The sequence below is a fragment of the Aspergillus clavatus genome, genomic scaffold (assembly GCF_000002715.2).
Source record: "Aspergillus clavatus NRRL 1 1099423829795 genomic scaffold, whole genome shotgun sequence".
Taxonomy (NCBI): domain Eukaryota; kingdom Fungi; phylum Ascomycota; class Eurotiomycetes; order Eurotiales; family Aspergillaceae; genus Aspergillus; species Aspergillus clavatus.
Genome location: NW_001517104.1, coordinates 599,805 through 615,972, shown reverse-complemented (window position 1 = coordinate 615,972; position 16,168 = coordinate 599,805). Strand labels below are relative to the sequence as shown.

The 16,168-nt window shown below is 58.2% G+C and overlaps 5 protein-coding genes across 5 annotated transcripts, besides 22 other annotated features; 3 read left to right on the top strand and 2 right to left on the bottom strand.

Moving 5' to 3' along the window:
* Nucleotides 1-205: 205 nt before the first annotated feature.
* Nucleotides 206-332: a microsatellite.
* Nucleotides 207-332: a microsatellite.
* Nucleotides 333-584: 252 nt separating this feature from the next.
* Nucleotides 585-628: a microsatellite.
* Nucleotides 629-887: 259 nt separating this feature from the next.
* Nucleotides 888-927: a microsatellite.
* Nucleotides 928-985: 58 nt separating this feature from the next.
* Nucleotides 986-1,015: a microsatellite.
* A 21-nt stretch (nucleotides 1,016-1,036) lies between these two features.
* Nucleotides 1,037-1,057: a microsatellite.
* An 877-nt stretch (nucleotides 1,058-1,934) lies between these two features.
* Nucleotides 1,935-1,958: a microsatellite.
* Nucleotides 1,959-2,107: 149 nt separating this feature from the next.
* On the bottom strand, nucleotides 2,108-3,352 carry ACLA_010810 (alpha/beta hydrolase; the record flags this gene model as incomplete). Its single annotated transcript, XM_001274080.1, has 2 exons — nucleotides 2,108-2,560; nucleotides 2,669-3,352. 2 exons carry the CDS (start codon nucleotides 3,350-3,352, stop codon nucleotides 2,108-2,110), a joined length of 1,137 nt encoding a protein of 378 aa, XP_001274081.1.
* Nucleotides 2,453-2,476: a microsatellite.
* Nucleotides 2,574-2,612: a microsatellite.
* Nucleotides 3,353-3,374: 22 nt separating the features above from the next.
* Nucleotides 3,375-3,422: a microsatellite.
* Nucleotides 3,389-3,440: a microsatellite.
* A 604-nt stretch (nucleotides 3,441-4,044) lies between these two features.
* Nucleotides 4,045-4,071: a microsatellite.
* A 258-nt stretch (nucleotides 4,072-4,329) lies between these two features.
* ACLA_010800 (uncharacterized protein) lies at nucleotides 4,330-7,432 on the top strand (the record flags this gene model as incomplete). Its single annotated transcript, XM_001274079.1, has 4 exons — nucleotides 4,330-4,505; nucleotides 4,571-4,883; nucleotides 4,931-6,618; nucleotides 6,673-7,432. The coding sequence occupies 4 exons, from the start codon at nucleotides 4,330-4,332 to the stop codon at nucleotides 7,430-7,432; spliced, it is 2,937 nt and encodes a 978-aa protein (XP_001274080.1).
* Nucleotides 7,345-7,400: a microsatellite.
* Nucleotides 7,433-7,849: 417 nt separating the features above from the next.
* Nucleotides 7,850-7,869: a microsatellite.
* A 29-nt stretch (nucleotides 7,870-7,898) lies between these two features.
* On the top strand, nucleotides 7,899-8,617 carry ACLA_010790 (uncharacterized protein; the record flags this gene model as incomplete). The annotated part of the gene is made up of 2 exons (XM_001274078.1): nucleotides 7,899-7,977; nucleotides 8,037-8,617. The coding sequence occupies 2 exons, from the start codon at nucleotides 7,899-7,901 to the stop codon at nucleotides 8,615-8,617; spliced, it is 660 nt and encodes a 219-aa protein (XP_001274079.1).
* A 374-nt stretch (nucleotides 8,618-8,991) lies between these two features.
* On the top strand, nucleotides 8,992-10,883 carry ACLA_010780 (transcription factor domain-containing protein; the record flags this gene model as incomplete). The annotated part of the gene is made up of 4 exons (XM_001274077.1): nucleotides 8,992-9,967; nucleotides 10,015-10,141; nucleotides 10,171-10,466; nucleotides 10,522-10,883. 4 exons carry the CDS (start codon nucleotides 8,992-8,994, stop codon nucleotides 10,881-10,883), a joined length of 1,761 nt encoding a protein of 586 aa, XP_001274078.1.
* Nucleotides 10,884-11,131: 248 nt separating this feature from the next.
* Nucleotides 11,132-11,158: a microsatellite.
* A 67-nt stretch (nucleotides 11,159-11,225) lies between these two features.
* Nucleotides 11,226-11,251: a microsatellite.
* Nucleotides 11,252-11,265: 14 nt separating this feature from the next.
* ACLA_010770 (C6 zinc finger domain protein) lies at nucleotides 11,266-15,960 on the bottom strand (the record flags this gene model as incomplete). The annotated part of the gene is made up of 4 exons (XM_001274076.1): nucleotides 11,266-11,737; nucleotides 11,839-12,238; nucleotides 12,298-12,723; nucleotides 13,332-15,960. 4 exons carry the CDS (start codon nucleotides 15,958-15,960, stop codon nucleotides 11,266-11,268), a joined length of 3,927 nt encoding a protein of 1,308 aa, XP_001274077.1.
* Nucleotides 11,792-11,824: a microsatellite.
* Nucleotides 11,797-11,827: a microsatellite.
* Nucleotides 14,104-14,130: a microsatellite.
* Nucleotides 15,961-15,968: 8 nt separating the features above from the next.
* Nucleotides 15,969-16,001: a microsatellite.
* A 150-nt stretch (nucleotides 16,002-16,151) lies between these two features.
* Nucleotides 16,152-16,168: part of a microsatellite that runs on past the window's edge.
* Nucleotides 16,153-16,168: part of a microsatellite that runs on past the window's edge.

The following is a 16,168-nucleotide window of genomic DNA, read 5'->3' as shown; positions in this document are numbered from 1 at the left end:
TATCGCATGCTGGGATATACCACGATGACCGGCATGATGATGATGAGGAGGATGATGCCCTGTAACCCTACGGAGTTAGAGAGACTACTGGATTCTGGAAACTTCATGTCGATCACTCCCTTGACATATGAAACATGGTAGTGCCAGCGCAACGGTAAGCGGGATGGCATCTAATCGACTGAGAAAAATGGGGAAGATCGTGATCGTAGTTGTAGTAGTAGTAGTAGTAGTAGTAGTAGTAGTAGTAGTAGTAGTAGTAGTAGTAGTAGTAGTAGTAGTAGTAGTAGTAGTAGTAGTAGTAGTAGTAGTAGTAGTAGTAGTAGTAGGAGTAGCTCCTGAAGACAGGACAGGATAACACCACCAATACTGCTGGATTGACTCTCCTTGACTCTACTCGGAGGTGTATCATATATACTACGCATGATCGCTAGACTCTTCTTTCTCTCTCTCTCTTTTTTTCAACGGTCTCTCTTCTTCTCATCTTCCATCCCACTTCTGTGGCGGAGCTAGCCCAGCCCAGCTCAACCAACCCAACCCCGGCAAGCGTTACTTTTAGTTGCGAGACAGCCAGCATCATCATCCCGTTTTTTTTATTTTCATTTTATTTTAATTTCATTCTATTTTGTTTGAATTAATATTTTTATTTTTTTTCTCCCCCTCGGTGAATCAACTATTTCTACTGCGACAAATCCCTTGACGGGGACGGAGGATGTCTCTTTATTTTATTCCCCCCCCCCCTTCTTCCATCTCGTGAAGAAAAAAAAAAAAAAAAAGCCTTGACGTCCAATTTCAGCCCTAAGAAGGAATTCGGAAGATCACTAGAAAGGAGAGTGTCAGTGTGTCAGAGTGTGTGGGAAAAGACCGAAGAACAGAACAACAGAAACGCGAAAAAAAAACAAAAAAAAAAAAAAAAAAGGAAAAAAGAAACCCAATAATCAGAATAAAAGAAGACTCTACCCATCCATCCATCTATCAATCAATCAAGCTCTCTCTCTCCCTCCCTCTCTCTCTCTCTATCGGCTACTCGGAAAAGTACCAATTCAATTCAATTCAATTCCCCCTTCAACCATGTTCTCCTGCGCCAATTATCCTCGGGGCTGTCGGGGCCGTGTCAATATCGATGGAGGGAAATGTCCCGATTGCGTGGTGAGTCCCGTCTCTCTCTCTCTCTTTTCTTGTCATCGGGATTGGCGTTGGATAAAGCTTTTCTAACATCTCTGGAGCAGTCTCTCAAACTTCGTCGACCATCGTCGTCGCCCTTTGCTCAGCCTAGAGACTATCGTCGTGCGCTGCCCTCGGAGATCCTGAGTGATTCTTCCTACCGAGCCATCTTCCAGGATCGATGACGGTTCTCCAAGGAAAAAGATTGAAAACAAAGTAGATGGGATCTGCTGGCAGACCCAATCTCTCGGGGGTCATCCATTCCCTACGCATGATGCATTGCCGGAGTTTTTAGCATCCATCCATTCAGTCCTCGTCCAACGATTTGCGGGAGTTCTGGTCGGGCACAGAGACGCCATCACTAAGTCTTGGAGTCCTCAGACGGGGGATCTCTCTCCCTCTCTGTCTTTCTCTTGCAATTTACGGACGACTGGGTGGTAAACAGGAGGCGCAGGCGGTTTTCTGAATCTTTCTTTGTTTGTTTGATTGTTTTTGGCTTCCATAACTCCTACAGACTTCTCTCCTTCTCTTTTCTCTGACTGTGCTTTTCGATTGCATCACATACCCTGTTTAACTCGACTGGACGGATTTTTTTCTTTTTTTAACTTCAATTGTGTTATTCTTCTTGTTGTTGCGGTATACCCAATCCATCCTTCTCAAGCCACCTGCCACAACCCTCTTATCTCTCTCCTACCTATCCCTATTAACTTCGCCCGAATTTCCAACTCTCGTAGACATTCCCCAATGCAATGAAGGGAATGTTTCTGGAAAAATCCTCCTCCTCCTCCTCCTCCTCCCCGGGTGGAGCCTAGACGAAAACCAGCTGACTCTGAAACTCGCCGTCACTGTCGGTTTCTCCCCCAAGTGGAGCCCCCTTGGCAGAAAGGAGAGAAAAGGGGGCCTTTTTTTTTTGGTGCAATGCTTTTGCACTTTTGAGTTTAGTTGATTAACAGGGAAGATGCTTTAGTCTGTCCTCTGTAGCTTTGATTTTGTTTGATTTTGTTTTGCCCTTTGGGATGAAGGTGTGGGGGTAGTCTCGAAGAGTACGGATACTCTCTGCACGATGAGTCTTGAACGCCGGGACTATGGCAGAAGAGTTGATCTTCAGACTGAGAAATGGATCGAGATGTTGCGAGTGACGGAGTCCCGGTGGCTGGTTCGTTCGGTAGTATGCCTTCTGCCAGCAGAGGTTGCCCTCACCCTGCCCCCCCGCGGACTCTGACTCTGACTCTGCACCTCCAGCTCCATTCTTCGTCGGCTTGACGAATGCCATGACCGGGTCCGGCGCGTTGTCCTCGATGTCCTCGATGTCCTCTCCAGGGCGGACCAGCAGTTCCACCTCGGTCAGTTCCCCAGACAGCAGAAGCACGATGTGAACCTCCCTGGTATTCGCGACTGTCTATATACAAATCCATAGATACATACATACATACATACATTCATTCATTCATTCCTCCAGCAAGTTCCGCAACCACTCCACCCGCGCCGTCTTCGCCCGCCGACTCACCCGCGCCTCCGGCACAAACACATCGAACCCATGCCACGCCCCCGGCCACACATGCCGCTCCGCCGCCACGCCATCGCGCCACAGGGCCATCGCATACGCCACGTCCTGATCGCGGAAGACATCCGCCTCGCCGACATCGATGAAGGTCTCGGGCAGGCCGGCCAGCGCGCCCTCGCGCCCGGCCCCCAACGCAAACGCCGCCACCTGCCGCACCCCCGCCGCCGTCACCGGCGCGAGATCCCCATCCTGCCGCGTCGAGAGCCAGTCGACCCCGTCGTCCAGCGCGGCGGGCTGCGGGTGTTCCGGCGCGAGACGGTACTCGACCGTCACGCAGATGGCGCCGAGGGCGTCGACGCAGTCGAGGATCGTGAGCCCCAGGAACCGGTTGCCGGTGGCCAGGCCGCCGCCGTGGAGGTGGAGGATCCCCGGGGTGGTGGCGGCGGGCCGCGTGCGGTGTTTGGGGGCGAAGATGGTGGCGCGCAGGGGGCCGGCTGGGCCGGGGATGTCGACGTCCGTGTAGGTGATGGTGTCTTCTTTGCCGCGAAGGATGGAGTCGACGGTGATCATGGCGTTGAGCGAGGCGCGGTACGTGTCTCGTTCCGCTTGGGTGGTGAGTTCCAGGAGAGGGATGTTCTTATGCGCCTCGGCGAGGTCGGCGTTGAGTGGTGGGCGTGGGATGGACATGTCGTGAGGCTGGGAGTGTGTATAGTATTGGTAGAATGGGTAGTATTAGTAGAGTTGATAGTATGGGTAGTACTGGTAGAATTGATAGAATTGATAGCAATTGGTGAGCTTGAAGCTGGTGATCCTGATACTGATGAAGTGGATTTGACATTGGGATGTTCTCTTTCCTTTATATATAACTAGGGGTAGTGAAGTCGAGCCAATGTCAATGTGTCCGATGCTGGCATCCAGGAGTGACCACCGGCGTAACTATTCAACTATTCGAGTATTGATTGATGATTGATTTGGCAAGAAAAGTCTCCGATGGATACACAGTAATCGAGGATTAGCCCGAGAAGGAAACGTATGTATGTCAGCCGTCGGATAGATAACCTTACCTTGGAGGACTCCATAGCCTGGAGTAAGCACTAACATACTTACGGAGTACATAGCAGTTTAACTGGGTCAGTTAATAAGTTATAACATTAACATATCTCCATACCATCTAATATGCACAAGTTCGAACCAAGGGAGGATCATCGGGACAAGGTGATTAGGGTTAGGGTTAATAACCCCAAGTCATCCAAGTTATGCTGATCCTCTCCCTCTCTCGGTCTCATTATGACGGTCCTTACTAATTATGCAGCTGCATTAGCACGTGCCTGCTGCCATCTTCATTTCCGGTGAAATTCGAACAGGACAAGAGATCTAGTTAGAGGAGAGTAGAGTAGAGTAGAGTATTTATATCATGATTCTTACTAGAAAACAATAGTCTGTCATCTAATAGTCTACTCATTAACATCTCTCTGTATACCTCCCCAAGTCGAACACCAACTACTGGACCCTAACGACTAATCACTAATCACAGCCGATCTGTCGATCGACACCGAATCCTGGATAGTGGAATCAGACACATTCCTCTGTGATCATTCTCCTTTCTCCCTCTCTCTGCCCCCCAATTAACCTCTCCTTAGCGGCCTGGCAACCCATACCACACCATGGCAGACCCGGACGAACCTGCCCGTGCCGCCAAAGCCTGGCCGCAATGGCTTCATTTCAACTCGCACGACCTCAAGACCCTCTTTCGTTGCTCGGCCGCCACCTGGATCTTTGCTCTCCTCATGTTCATCCATCCCACCCTGCGCACCATCGGCCAGGCCACGTTCTTCGGATGGTGAGTGCGGTCCCCGACTCGACGCCAATTGATCTCTGGTAGTGCATGGAGACTAACCGCCGTAGTCTGGTCCTCTTCATCAACCCCCCCGCGGGCATCGTCTCCATCTTCCTGCTCAGTACGCTCACCCTGCTCATCGGGCTCGGCCTCGCCTGGGGCTGGGGCGTCATCACCATGGAAGCCGCACTGGCAGCCCGACCCCAGGCTGAAACCATGGCCCGGCTCCAGGCGCTCCAGGCGGAGATCGCGCGCCAGGTCAACGCCACAGGCTCGAATCCCGCCCTGGTGCAGCAGAAGCTGATCTATGATGGCTTCATGTTGGACGCCCGCGTCACCGCCGTGTACTTTGCCATGATCTGTGTTTTTATCTATTTCTTAGTGGGTTCCACCTCCCAATTGTGTGTGGTGATATGCTAATGAGACAGGCTCGGCTGCGCGCGGCAAACCCCAAGTTCACCCTCGTCCAGATCTTCGGCACCATCATCGCCGACCTATTCCTGACCATCGGCCCCGTCCTGCCCTCGTTCCAGGGCACGTTCCCGCGCGTGCTGATCGAGCCCGCTGCCATCGGCGCCGGGCTGGGTCTCGTCGCGTCACTGCTCTTCTTCCCGCACTCGACCTCGCATGCCGTGCTGGCGGCCATGCAGTCGCTCGTGGGGCTCGCGAAGCAGCCGCTGGAGTTCACGCGCGCCAGCTTCGCAGCCGCCGAGGCCGACCACGAGGATCTGGCGCTGAAGGATCTGGTCGCGGCCCGCACGCGCCTCATCGCCGTGTACCGCGCCATGGAGCCCGCCGTGGGGTTCCTGCCGGTGGACTTCTCGCGCGGCCGCTGGAGCGCCGAGGACGTGAAGACGCTGCGCCGGCCCGTGCGCCAGATCCTGCTGAGTAGCTTGGGCTTGTTGGATTTCCATATCGCGCGGGTGAGTGCGCAGGCGCGGCTGGAGCAGCTGCGGGCGGTCTCGGGCGCCGCCACACCGGTCGTTACAACCGAGGCGCATGGGACGGAGAAGCGTGCGGCGGGGCTGCGGCAGATCATGGAGAGTCTGGACTTGGTCGAGGCGATGGCCACCCCGGAGGCGGAGAGCCTGCGGTCGGGCACGGTGCAGGTGCTGCGCCAGTGCAGCGGAGAGATCCTGCAGGCGTGCGAGGCCGTGGTCGCCGTCAGCGTGGAGTGCATCCGCGGCGTCAATTCGCGGCGGTGGGTGGGGTCGCGCGCGCCGGATCCGCGGGAGCAGGCGCTCACGGCGCTGGAGACGTTGCGGAAAACCCGCACTGCCTTCGCGGCGCAGACGACCGAGAAGTTGATCGAGCGGCACGGGGACGTCTTTGACGAGTCGGGCCAGCTCAAGCGCCTGGACACGCTGGGCGGCTCGTCGATCCGCGGCGTCATGGTCGGCCTGGCCTTCGAGGAGCACGTCCTCTCCGTCGCCGACGCGCTCGAGCAGCTCCTCGTCCAAGTCCTCGCCTTGCTCGACGCCCGTCCCCAGCCCCGGCTCTGGTTCCCGACCAGCATCCACTACGCCGTGCGCTGGGTGCTGCGCCGCAACGCGCCCACGCCCGTGGCGGGCCCGTCGTCGGACACCGACCCGGACGACCCGGCGGCGACGCAGTCGGACGAGGCGCAGGAGCTGTTCCGCCGCATCAGCCGGGGGTACCACGGTCGCCGGCGCCACCCGCTCGGCCGCGTGGTGCTGGGCACGTACCACTGGTTCATCAGCGCCGAGGGCCTGTTCGCGCTGCGCATGGTGATCGTGAGCATTGCGCTGGCCATTCCGGCGGTGATCCCGTCCAGCACCGGGTTCTACTATCGCGAAAAGGGCCTCTGGGGACTCATCATGGCGCAGACCACGCTGCTGGTGTACATGGCCGACTTCACCTTCTCGCTGATCTCGCGGGCCATCGGCACGGTGCTGGGCGGCCTGGTCGGTCTGGCGGCGTGGTACATCGGCTCCGGACATGGGCCGGGCAATCCCTACGGGTTGGCGGCTATTACGGCCCCCGTGGTAATCCTCTTCATGTGGGCGCGGCTGTTCCTGTCGCCGGCCCTGCTGCAGGCCACCGTCATGAGCGCCGCGACCTTCTTCCTGATCATCGGCTACAGCTATGACGATGCGTAAGCCTTCCCCAACTGCTGGTTCGGTCTACAATACTAATGGATTTGGATCAGGCTCCTCCCGCAATACGGCAACCCGGGCATCGGCTACCCGGTCTTCTGGCGCCGTCTCGTCCTCGTCTTCGTCGGATTCGCCGCCGCCGTCGTCGTGCAGATCTTCCCGCGCCCGCCCTCGGCCGCCCGCCACCTCTGCGTGTCGCTGTCCAACACCCTCCGCCGACTGACGGACCACTACGCGCTGCTGCTGTCCTGCTGGGCGCGCAACCCCGACGCGGGCACCATGGCCGAGCAGCTCTCCATCGAGGTGGCCGAGCGGCTCAGCAGCCTCGACGGGCCCGTCGCGCTGCTCCGCCTGGAGTTTTCCGGCTCGCGCTTCGACGCCGCCAGCCTGCGCCAGGTGCAGACGCTCTGCCAGGCGCTGAACCAGAATCTGGGCCGGCTGCTGTTCCTCTCGGCGACCCTGCCCGCCGAGCTGCAGCGGCGACTGGCGCGCTCGCTCGGCGTGCTGGAGCCGCGCGCCGTGGCCGAGGTCATGGCCGTGCTGGGCGTGGTGGCGCAGGCGCTCAAGACCGGCGATGCGCTGCCGGAGGTGCTGCCGACGCCGTTGACGAAGCGCTGCTATGAGCATTGGCGCGCGGCGCAGGCCGACCTGGAGGTGCTGGGCACGGAGCTGGTGCGGGATCAGGGCTATCGACGGTTCTGTGTCGGGGTGATGGCGTATCTGAAGGTGCTGGTGGCGGTGGATGAGCTGGTGATGGTGGTGAAGGGGGTGTTGGGGGAGGGACATATTGTCCAGCGAGAGTTTGATGTTTAATTCCTCGTCAACCGGTGTTGGGCCTGCACATAATGCAATACCGTTACATCGCTCTACGCTCTATGTCGACAGCGAGTAGGTATAGTTATAGTTATAGTGATACAGAGTCGATTTCCTGGGCTGGCGCTTACTGCCAAGACCGTCGACTTTGAACAGATTTTAGTATCATGTCAGGGGTTCATTTCATCACACGACTCTTGATAGTTAGTTAGATATACTTACTCCGTACAGAGTAGATGAAGGGACGGAGTCGACGGAATGGACGCGAGCATAGATTGAATCAGGGCCAATCGAAGGGCAGGATTAGGATTATAGGCAGATTGTGGAAATTAAGGGCCAGCGTTAGGAGTAAAGTATCACTTAATTGTTGAAGGACCTCAATCCTCAATCCCTCGAGATGTAGACTAGACAGCAAAATCTCTCTCTCTCTCTCTCTCCTGTCGACTGTACAGAGTATACCATCACAATGAACGTCAATGGGCAGATCTACACTCCCGGCCTGGCTATCGTCGATGCCCCCCAGCCCCATACGCCTCTCGGAGGAGGTATCCAAGCCAATCCACTCCCATCTAACTGAAATATGAAACCCAGCTGATCATCACAGACACCCTGCACGTCGCAATCGACATCTCCGGCAACGGCCGCATCTGGCCCCCTTCCAAAGACTCCTCCACCACCCTCCACTCCCTCACTCTCTTCCTGACCTCCTACGCCACCTCCAAGAACCTCACCATCTCCAATGCCACCGACGCAGGCTCCGTCCTCGACCTCGAGCCATCGTCCACGGTCAAACATGTCAACTGGGTCTGGCCCGCGTGTCTAGCTGGAGAGGGCAACAAGAGTCCCCGCGGCGAATACAACATCTCCATGCACCAGGCCTTTCGCGTCAACGGATCGGAATACTATACCGTGTTTGACTTGCCGATGGCTGTGGCAAATAGCATTGAACCGTCGGAGAAGAGGGTGGACTGTTCGGTGCTGGAGAACGACATGCTGGCGCCGGAGGTCGTGGCGCAGAGTAACGGGTCGTGGACGGCGTCGCCGTGGTTGGGAGGCGTCATCGCCGAGGGGGGCAGTGGTACGGCAAACGGGGGAAAGCAGAACGCTGGACAGAGAGCATCTAGCTCTGTAGGGGTCAAGGGGTTGTTGGTGGTGGGCTTGACGGGCATGGCGTGGATGCTGTAGCCAGTTGGCTGGAGTCAATCACCAACTGGTCAAGAGAACGTGTACGATAGATAGATAGATAGATGGCCTAAGGCATCGGTTCCCCCGCATTCACCGCGAGTTCGAGTCCAAACTCGACGCTGTTCGCATCTTCATCTCCGGAATGAACTCGGTATACCATCGATGCCGCTTTGGATGTCGTCATGTCGCATTTCCAGCTGCAGTGTGGCTACTGCCTCACCACCTTCACTCGCGCAGAGCACCTGCGACGCCATTTGCGCTCCCGTACGTCGGCTACTCCCTCCCAGGAAGACAAGACACCGCTCACCATGACGCAGATGGGAATCTGAGACCGTACAGATGTGAATCCTGTCGGAGGTCGTTTACACGAAAGTATGTTTCTGCCAGCGAACATGTGCTCGGGGACTGATAGGGCCAGAGATCTCTTGACGCGCCACCAAAAGACATGTAAAGCAAGACACAGCCCGCTATCTGAATACCGGGCACGTCCAGTAGCCCAGGCCGAAAGACTCCAGCCTCGTCTTCCGATGGCTCCAATGGCGTTGGCTTTAGTGGGCCCAGAATCAAGTATGCTGCTTGACCAGCCGTCGTCGCTAGACTTTGCGGCCTGGGACTCTCTACATGCACCTCCCATGGCGTCCGACAGTATCACCACGGGGGAGAAGCTGGAGTATCTGGCCGACTTCACCAGATCCAACGGCATGGCGACGTTTCTAGACTATGAAACACTCAAGCAGCGACAGAAACTCCTTCTCGACTGCAGTGAGAGCCACCTGACGGACCATCCCGCTGTGACAGTTGATCCCGCACTCCACCACCAACCCTGCCATCTAGATCCCCTCACTCTCAAGACGCACGAAATCACCCACTGTCTTCAACATGTCATCAGTAACAAATTCGAGAAGGTTGTCATCAAGTTAGACTGGGCCCCCGACGTCCAAGCATCCTGCGAGGCCTTCTACACTCCTCGGAATATCCGCCGCTTTCTGGAGTACTTCTGGGCGCTATGGTACCCCAACTGTCCTATCGTGCATCGACCTTCTTTCGACCCGCTGGGTGCACCTGTTGCCTTGCTCTGTGTTATGGTATTGATCGGGGCGTGTCTCTCCCCATACGAAGACGACGGCCACGCCGCGAGGATGTGGTTGGACGGTGTTGAGGAGCTGGCTTTTTGCAATGGGTGTTTCCACGAAGAGAGCGGAAAACTGATGGTAACTGTGCCGCGCCTCAAGTCCCGCGTGGAAAGTCTTCAGACTGCATACCTGGTCTGCTGGCTACAGAAGAGGGAGGGCTCGGTCGAAGCGCAGGGTAGGGTGAGGAGGCATCGGCATGCGGTGATGGTCACGGTTGGTTCCCTACCCAGGATGTGGACGCTGAGCTAATGGAAGTATAGCTAGCGAGAGACATTGGCATTGAATCTGCGACGCATCGCAACCTATGGCTGACTGACCCGTCAGAGAACTGGTGGAGGCAGTTTGCCATTGAAGAAGCGTTGATTCGGCATGTCCCCCATTCTGTTTCAACGTATGTAAACTTAGCTGAGGAACAGGCAGGACTCTAACATACGTCTTCCTCATCGACGCCGCCACGGCGATATTCCATCACACCCCGCCACGGATGGTGGTCTCGGAGCTCCAAATGGACATGTCCTGCCCCGAGCCCTGTTTCCAAGCAGACTCGGCGATAGAATGCTTCAACCTCCTCCGAGGCTGCGAGGGGAGCACCTTCTGGTCGGCGAGGCTGTCTGTTGCCGAAGTGGCACGGAGGATATGCCAGGGCGAGCTAGATGAACAATGCATCCACGAATACTCGACGATGGGGACGCTGAACCTCTTCACGACCGTGCAGGGTAGGCGTCTTTTTTTTCCGATGCAGGCAGAGTCGGGAGTGCTAACACTCGCCAGCCCTCCACTCGCTGCTGATGATCCCACTCCAAAACTCTCCGGCCTTGGACTCGACGCTGGCTCCGGTCCAGATCGGGTTGGACAATTGGCGGCGCATGTGGATCCACCGACGGCCAGAAGACCGAAGGATACCGGACCAGCCTCGCTGCCTATGGAAGAAGATCGGGGTTGTGCGCTATGCGCCGGGGGTTTGGCATCTGGCGCGAAGCCTCCTGGCTCGGATGACGGCCAGCGCTATGGGGCCGATCCCGGAGTCGTCTAGACAAGGCCCGGCTCGAGACGGTCATACGGACATGACCGATGTTAATGGGTTGATTATGGAGTACCAACAGCTGAATCTAGATGCTTCGTCGTCTTTCTAGAGGGGTTTGTTTCCTACTTTATCTCAGGTTCGCACCTGAACCGTGAGGTTGGTTGGTTTCACAAACCACGAGTTCTCCGTATTCCACTACTGCGCGATATGTACTGTTTATATACATATATGCACAAGGCGGAAGAAACTACCTATGTCCTATGGATATGCAGGTTTACTTTCTGATATCTTCAGACTTCAGTCCCCCCCCCGGGCCTCCACTGTGGAGATCCCTGGGACTATATGGGGCACACCCTTAGGACTAGGACTAGGACTAGGACTAGGTTGTAGCTGTATCTGTATGTATCTACCATGTTCATAGTATTTTGGGTCTTATAGATAGATGCAACCTACTCCATACTCCATACTCCATACTCCTAGCAAACATCACATCACATCACCAACACCCCCATCCCACCCAACCCCTCCGTCCACCTCCCCGCCCCCGCCCAAATCCCCGGCAACGCCCGCACCGCCGCATCCACATTCCGGAACCGCGTGCGCGCATACACATCCCGCAGCCTCGCCACGAAGAAAGCCCGCAGCGCCTCGTCGGCGCTATCCGCCGCGGCGATGAAACACGCCCAGACGAGCGCGTGCGCGCCCGGCGCGTCCGCGTCGATCTGCGCGATCACCGCGCGGAGCTGCGTCGCCAGCGCCCGCTGTTCGTGGTTCGTGGTTGCGCGGTGCAGGTAGATGCGCGAGGCGAGCGTGAAGGCTTGTCGGGTGAGGTGGAGGAGGGCGTGGTGGGTGGATGTGGCGGGGAGGTCGTAGGCGAGCCAGTCGAGGGTTTGGGAGGGTGGGGAGCGGAGGACTAGCAGGCCTTGGTCTTCGCTGAGGAGCGGTTGGCCGAGGAGTTCGAACCTGTTTGGATCGGATCGGATCGGATCCTTGTGAGAATTGGTGGTTGGGTAGGGAGGTTGGGATTGGGATTGGGGTTGGGGATTGGGGATTTTGGGTCGTACATGTGTGTCTGCTGGAGCAGGAACTTGGCGACATCCGAGCGCACCGGCGCCGCGTTGTGCGTCACCGAGTGCAGCGTGCGCAGCAGATGATGGTACTCGTCGCTTGCGGTGACCGTTTCGCCAACAAGGAGCACGATCAGCGTGGCCCATGTTTCGGCGCTGAAGACACGCTCCGGCGCCCGGAGCAGCGACTCGCGGCGCAGGCGCGAAATCAGCGCCGCGCGGCCCGTCTCAGCAGCAGCCGAGAACGCTGGCTGCAGCTGCGCTAGGTACTGCGTCGCGACGACCTCGACGGCCTGCCGCACGAGGTCGTCGCCGCAGGCCATGGGGAGGATGAAGTCGCGGTATCCGTTCGCGACGTCGTCGAGGAGGACCATGACGGGGGCGACGTCGCGCGCGACTGCCCGGGGCTGTTAGCTTTTGCGAACTTGTATCTGTGTCGATTGGGGCCCAGCGTACAGTGCGAGAAGAGCATGCGCGCGCGCGCACCCAGCGGAGCCACCCACGGCGCGAGCGGACAGATCTCGCTTCCACGAGTGACCTCTTCTTCTGCATCTGCATCTGCATCTCCATCCAACCCACCCCTCCCCAGTGTATCCTCCACCTCCACCCCCTCCTCCTTCCCACCCCTCCTCACCCGTTTATGCACCCTCCCCTCGCGCCATCGTAGCTGCGAGCGCACCGGCGCCCCCTGCGCAAAGACGCTCTCCGCCCTCACCCCCACAACGGGGATAACACATCCCTTCAGCTTCCCGCGCGAGGCGACGCCATTCGTGAACCGGATCCGCGACTGTCCGGAGCACTCAATCCCTTTCTTTTGGCATTTGGCGCACACGGGGTCGCCGCCGTCGCAGATGATTCGTCGTTTGGTGCATTGGAAGCAGCCTGGTGGATTCGTTAGGATGTGTGTGGTGTGTGAAGGGGAAGGGGGGGGGGGGTGGGCGGACCGCGGTTCTTGGTACCGGGTGCAGTCATCGGCTTGGAGGCATGGGTTTGGTATCACTACCACTACCGCTATCGCTATCGCTGTTGTGGGATCGATTACTGGTGCTGTGGCCTGTGGGAGGGAAGTGGAAGGTTGTACACTGTACAGTCGTGTTGTTTTTGTGTGGAGAAGAGATTTTTGCTTAGGATTCGGAGTCTGGACCGAGGATGCGGGGAGGGAAGGATGCCAGTTGGCGGTGGCACTTGGGGGGAGTCGTTGGAGTTGGTGATCAGCCCCATTCAGCGGATTTGGTCGAGATGGAATTAAATTAAGGAAAAGATAGATAAATACATAAGTGACTTAGATTCCGTACATCATGGCTATTCATATATTCACAACCCGTCTTCCCCCCCCCACCCGACGCACCATTATCAAGCATTCTTGGGTATACCGTATACATATGGAAACAGACCAGCCACAGCTCAAACTACCGGCACTCGATCTCCAAAGACAGGCATCGCAGAAGCAACGGAGACAGACGCAGGTACAGGCACACGCTCCAACCCACCCGGACTCGCCCGCCTCCCCACCTTCCGCTCCAACTGGTTTGACAGCGACCGCGCCACCACAAACGCCATGTCCGACTTGGTGCCGAGACACCACAGCGCTGAGATGCAGAACTCGCAGGTCCGCCGCGCATACTCGGCCGGGTCATCGCCGGGCCGGCCGTATCCGGCCCGCGGGGGCGGGGGATGGAGGCTGATCTCGTCGAGAAGGATGTACGCGGCCTTGGCGAAGCAGCGGATCAGGACCAGGGTCCACGGCTCCGTCAGAAAGGCCGCCTCGTTGACCGAGTCGTGGAACGAGTCGAACTTGCCGGAGAGCGAGACCTGGCCCTGCAGGCAGCGCTGGGCGATGGCCCCCGCGGCGAGCGCGTTGTCGCGCCGCAGCGTCGCGACAAAGTCGATGGCGCCGCGCGCCTCGCGCTGGCTGTCCAGCCCCAGTCGTCCCTCGTCGATGCCCTTGACGGCGTCGGCGAGTAGCATGGCGGCCAGGTGCCAGTGGCCCGCCACGATGACGTACCAGGCCTGGATGCGCGGGGGCAAGTCGTCGTGGTGGGCGTTGCAGGTGGTGAAGAAGCGCTTGTACGCGGCGTTCCAGTGCTGGTAGATGCGCAGCGCCTTCTGGATGGCTTCTTCCAGGCGCTCGGGGCTCGCGCCGCGGTAGACGAGTGTCTCGAGACGGGTGACCTGGCGGAAGAGGAGGACTTTGACGGGGCTGGCGTCGGAGAGTACCTCGGCCGCCTCGTCGTAGGAGCAGGGCCACGAGGGCGGGTCCGCCTGCTGCTGCTGCTGCTGCCGTGCTGCGCGTTTGCGGAGGAAGAAGTCGCCCCAGAGATCCTGTTTCTCTTGCAGGGCGCGCGCGTACGTCATGTTCCAGCCGTCCAGATCGACGCGGGCTTCGTTGTCGTTGCCGTTGTCGGACGGAGTGATCGATGTGATCTGAGTGTCCTCGTCGGAGATCACCAACGGCCGCTGATACATGGCGGCGGTCAGGGTATCAAACATGACCACCAACCAGAACATGAGGTTGATGGTCTCTTGATATTCGGGGTCGGTGTAGAAGGCGTCCGCCTGCAACGGCACGCCGGTCGACGCGGCGGACAGAAACTCACTGGCCGTACTCGAGACCTCGACAGGGGTGGGTTGGGCCAGACTCCCGGCCCTGGGCTTCTTCTGCCTCTGCGCTCGCGTGAGTTTGTGTTTTATGGAAAAGAGCTGGCGCACGGCCGCTTCCAGAAACAAGGGGGCGCTGTCGTCCTCCAACAACTCATGCAGCTCCAGGTCTTCGTCGGTATTCAGCGGCCGCTGTCCGACGGAGAAGATGATGTTGGCGAAAGCGACGCGGAACGACGGAACGCCCGCGGCATTCTCCAGCGCTCGCCGTGCTTGGTTCCAGAGCGTCTCCCGCATGGCCCGCTCCTTGTGGGCGACCGGCGACGTGGGCGAGAAGCCATCCTTCCGGGGCATCTTCTGCGCCCACTGCGACGCGAACGCCATGATCGCCGTGTGCAGCGCCCGGGACGCCATCTTTTCCTCTGACGCGCTGAGACTCCGGCCCCGAGCCGAGGCGTATGCTCGGTCCAGCCGACACACGCGGGTGCATATTCGATTCGTCCAGCTCGGCGCCCAGGCCGTTTCGGCTGGACGGATTAGTCCGTTGTTTGGGGCCGACTTGTAGGGGGAGAGGGCCGTGTTGTACGGACAGTTCTGTTCCGTCAGCCAGCAGGAGAGCGCATTCTCCATGCTGTCGTGGTATATTCGTACCAAGTTCCGCGTCATCATCGAGCGCGCATAGCCGTCTGCGATGTTATCTGACAACACCGACAGACTGCTGATGGAATCTTTCGATCCCAAGCCCTCCCCGTTGTCGCCCGCCGTGAGATCCTGGCGCCGAGCCTCCGCACTGTCCAGGAAGGGAAACCCCGGCGACGAGGAATAGTAGGAGTCAGTGAGCCCGGGACTCGAGTCATCCGATCGAGGCGGAGGAGGAGGGAACACGTCGAATGTCCCATCGAACGAACGGGGTCCTGACTGCGATCGACTCTGCTGGTAGTACCCCAGACTGGGGCCGCCACCCAGCTCTTCGTGATCCGGTACCACCACCCCCGACGACTCTGCCAGGCTCGGTGGGACATGCCCCGCGTTCGTATGCCAGGAGAACATGCGGAAGGGGTCGAGGTCCGGCTCCTTGCCTCGTAGCGGGATCGCGACCGCACCCGCATGTCCCAGCGACCAGGGAGCGGACTGATCGACGGCGTTCCCCGACCAGACTCCCTGCCCCAGCGTCTCGGACAGCCACTGCGACGAGGACAGCATATCCCCGAGCACGGCGGCCTGCGTGAACGGATTCGACGCGTGCTGTGCGTCCACGCGCGACGGCCCGGTCGCATTCCTCGTCTTCTGCTTCTTCCCTCCGCGTGCCGCCGCCCGGTTCTCAGACAGCCAATTGAAGGTGCATTCCCGATTATATTTCCTGCAGTTGGAGCAGGTGATGGTGTCGCTGCTGGCTTGGTTGGACGATGAAACCTCCCCGGTATGACGGTCTCTGTCTCTGCGTGCAGGCGCATCACAGGCTCTCTTCCCTTTCCGACATGGGTCACAGCTATGATGTTGACGACGCCGTTGAGTGTCCATCGCGACCGTCAATCAGTCAATCAATCAACCAACCAACCAATACCGAATGTTCGTTAGTATTATTTTTTTTTTTCTCACACTAGAGATCAGTCGCACGTAGCATCGGCTAGTTCCGGTTCGATAAATGAAGAAGTGGAGAGTGTGCAGACAGAGTCAAGTTGACGACTGGAAGAAGCTGAGACGGTGCCAGGCTCTCTCTCTCTCTCTC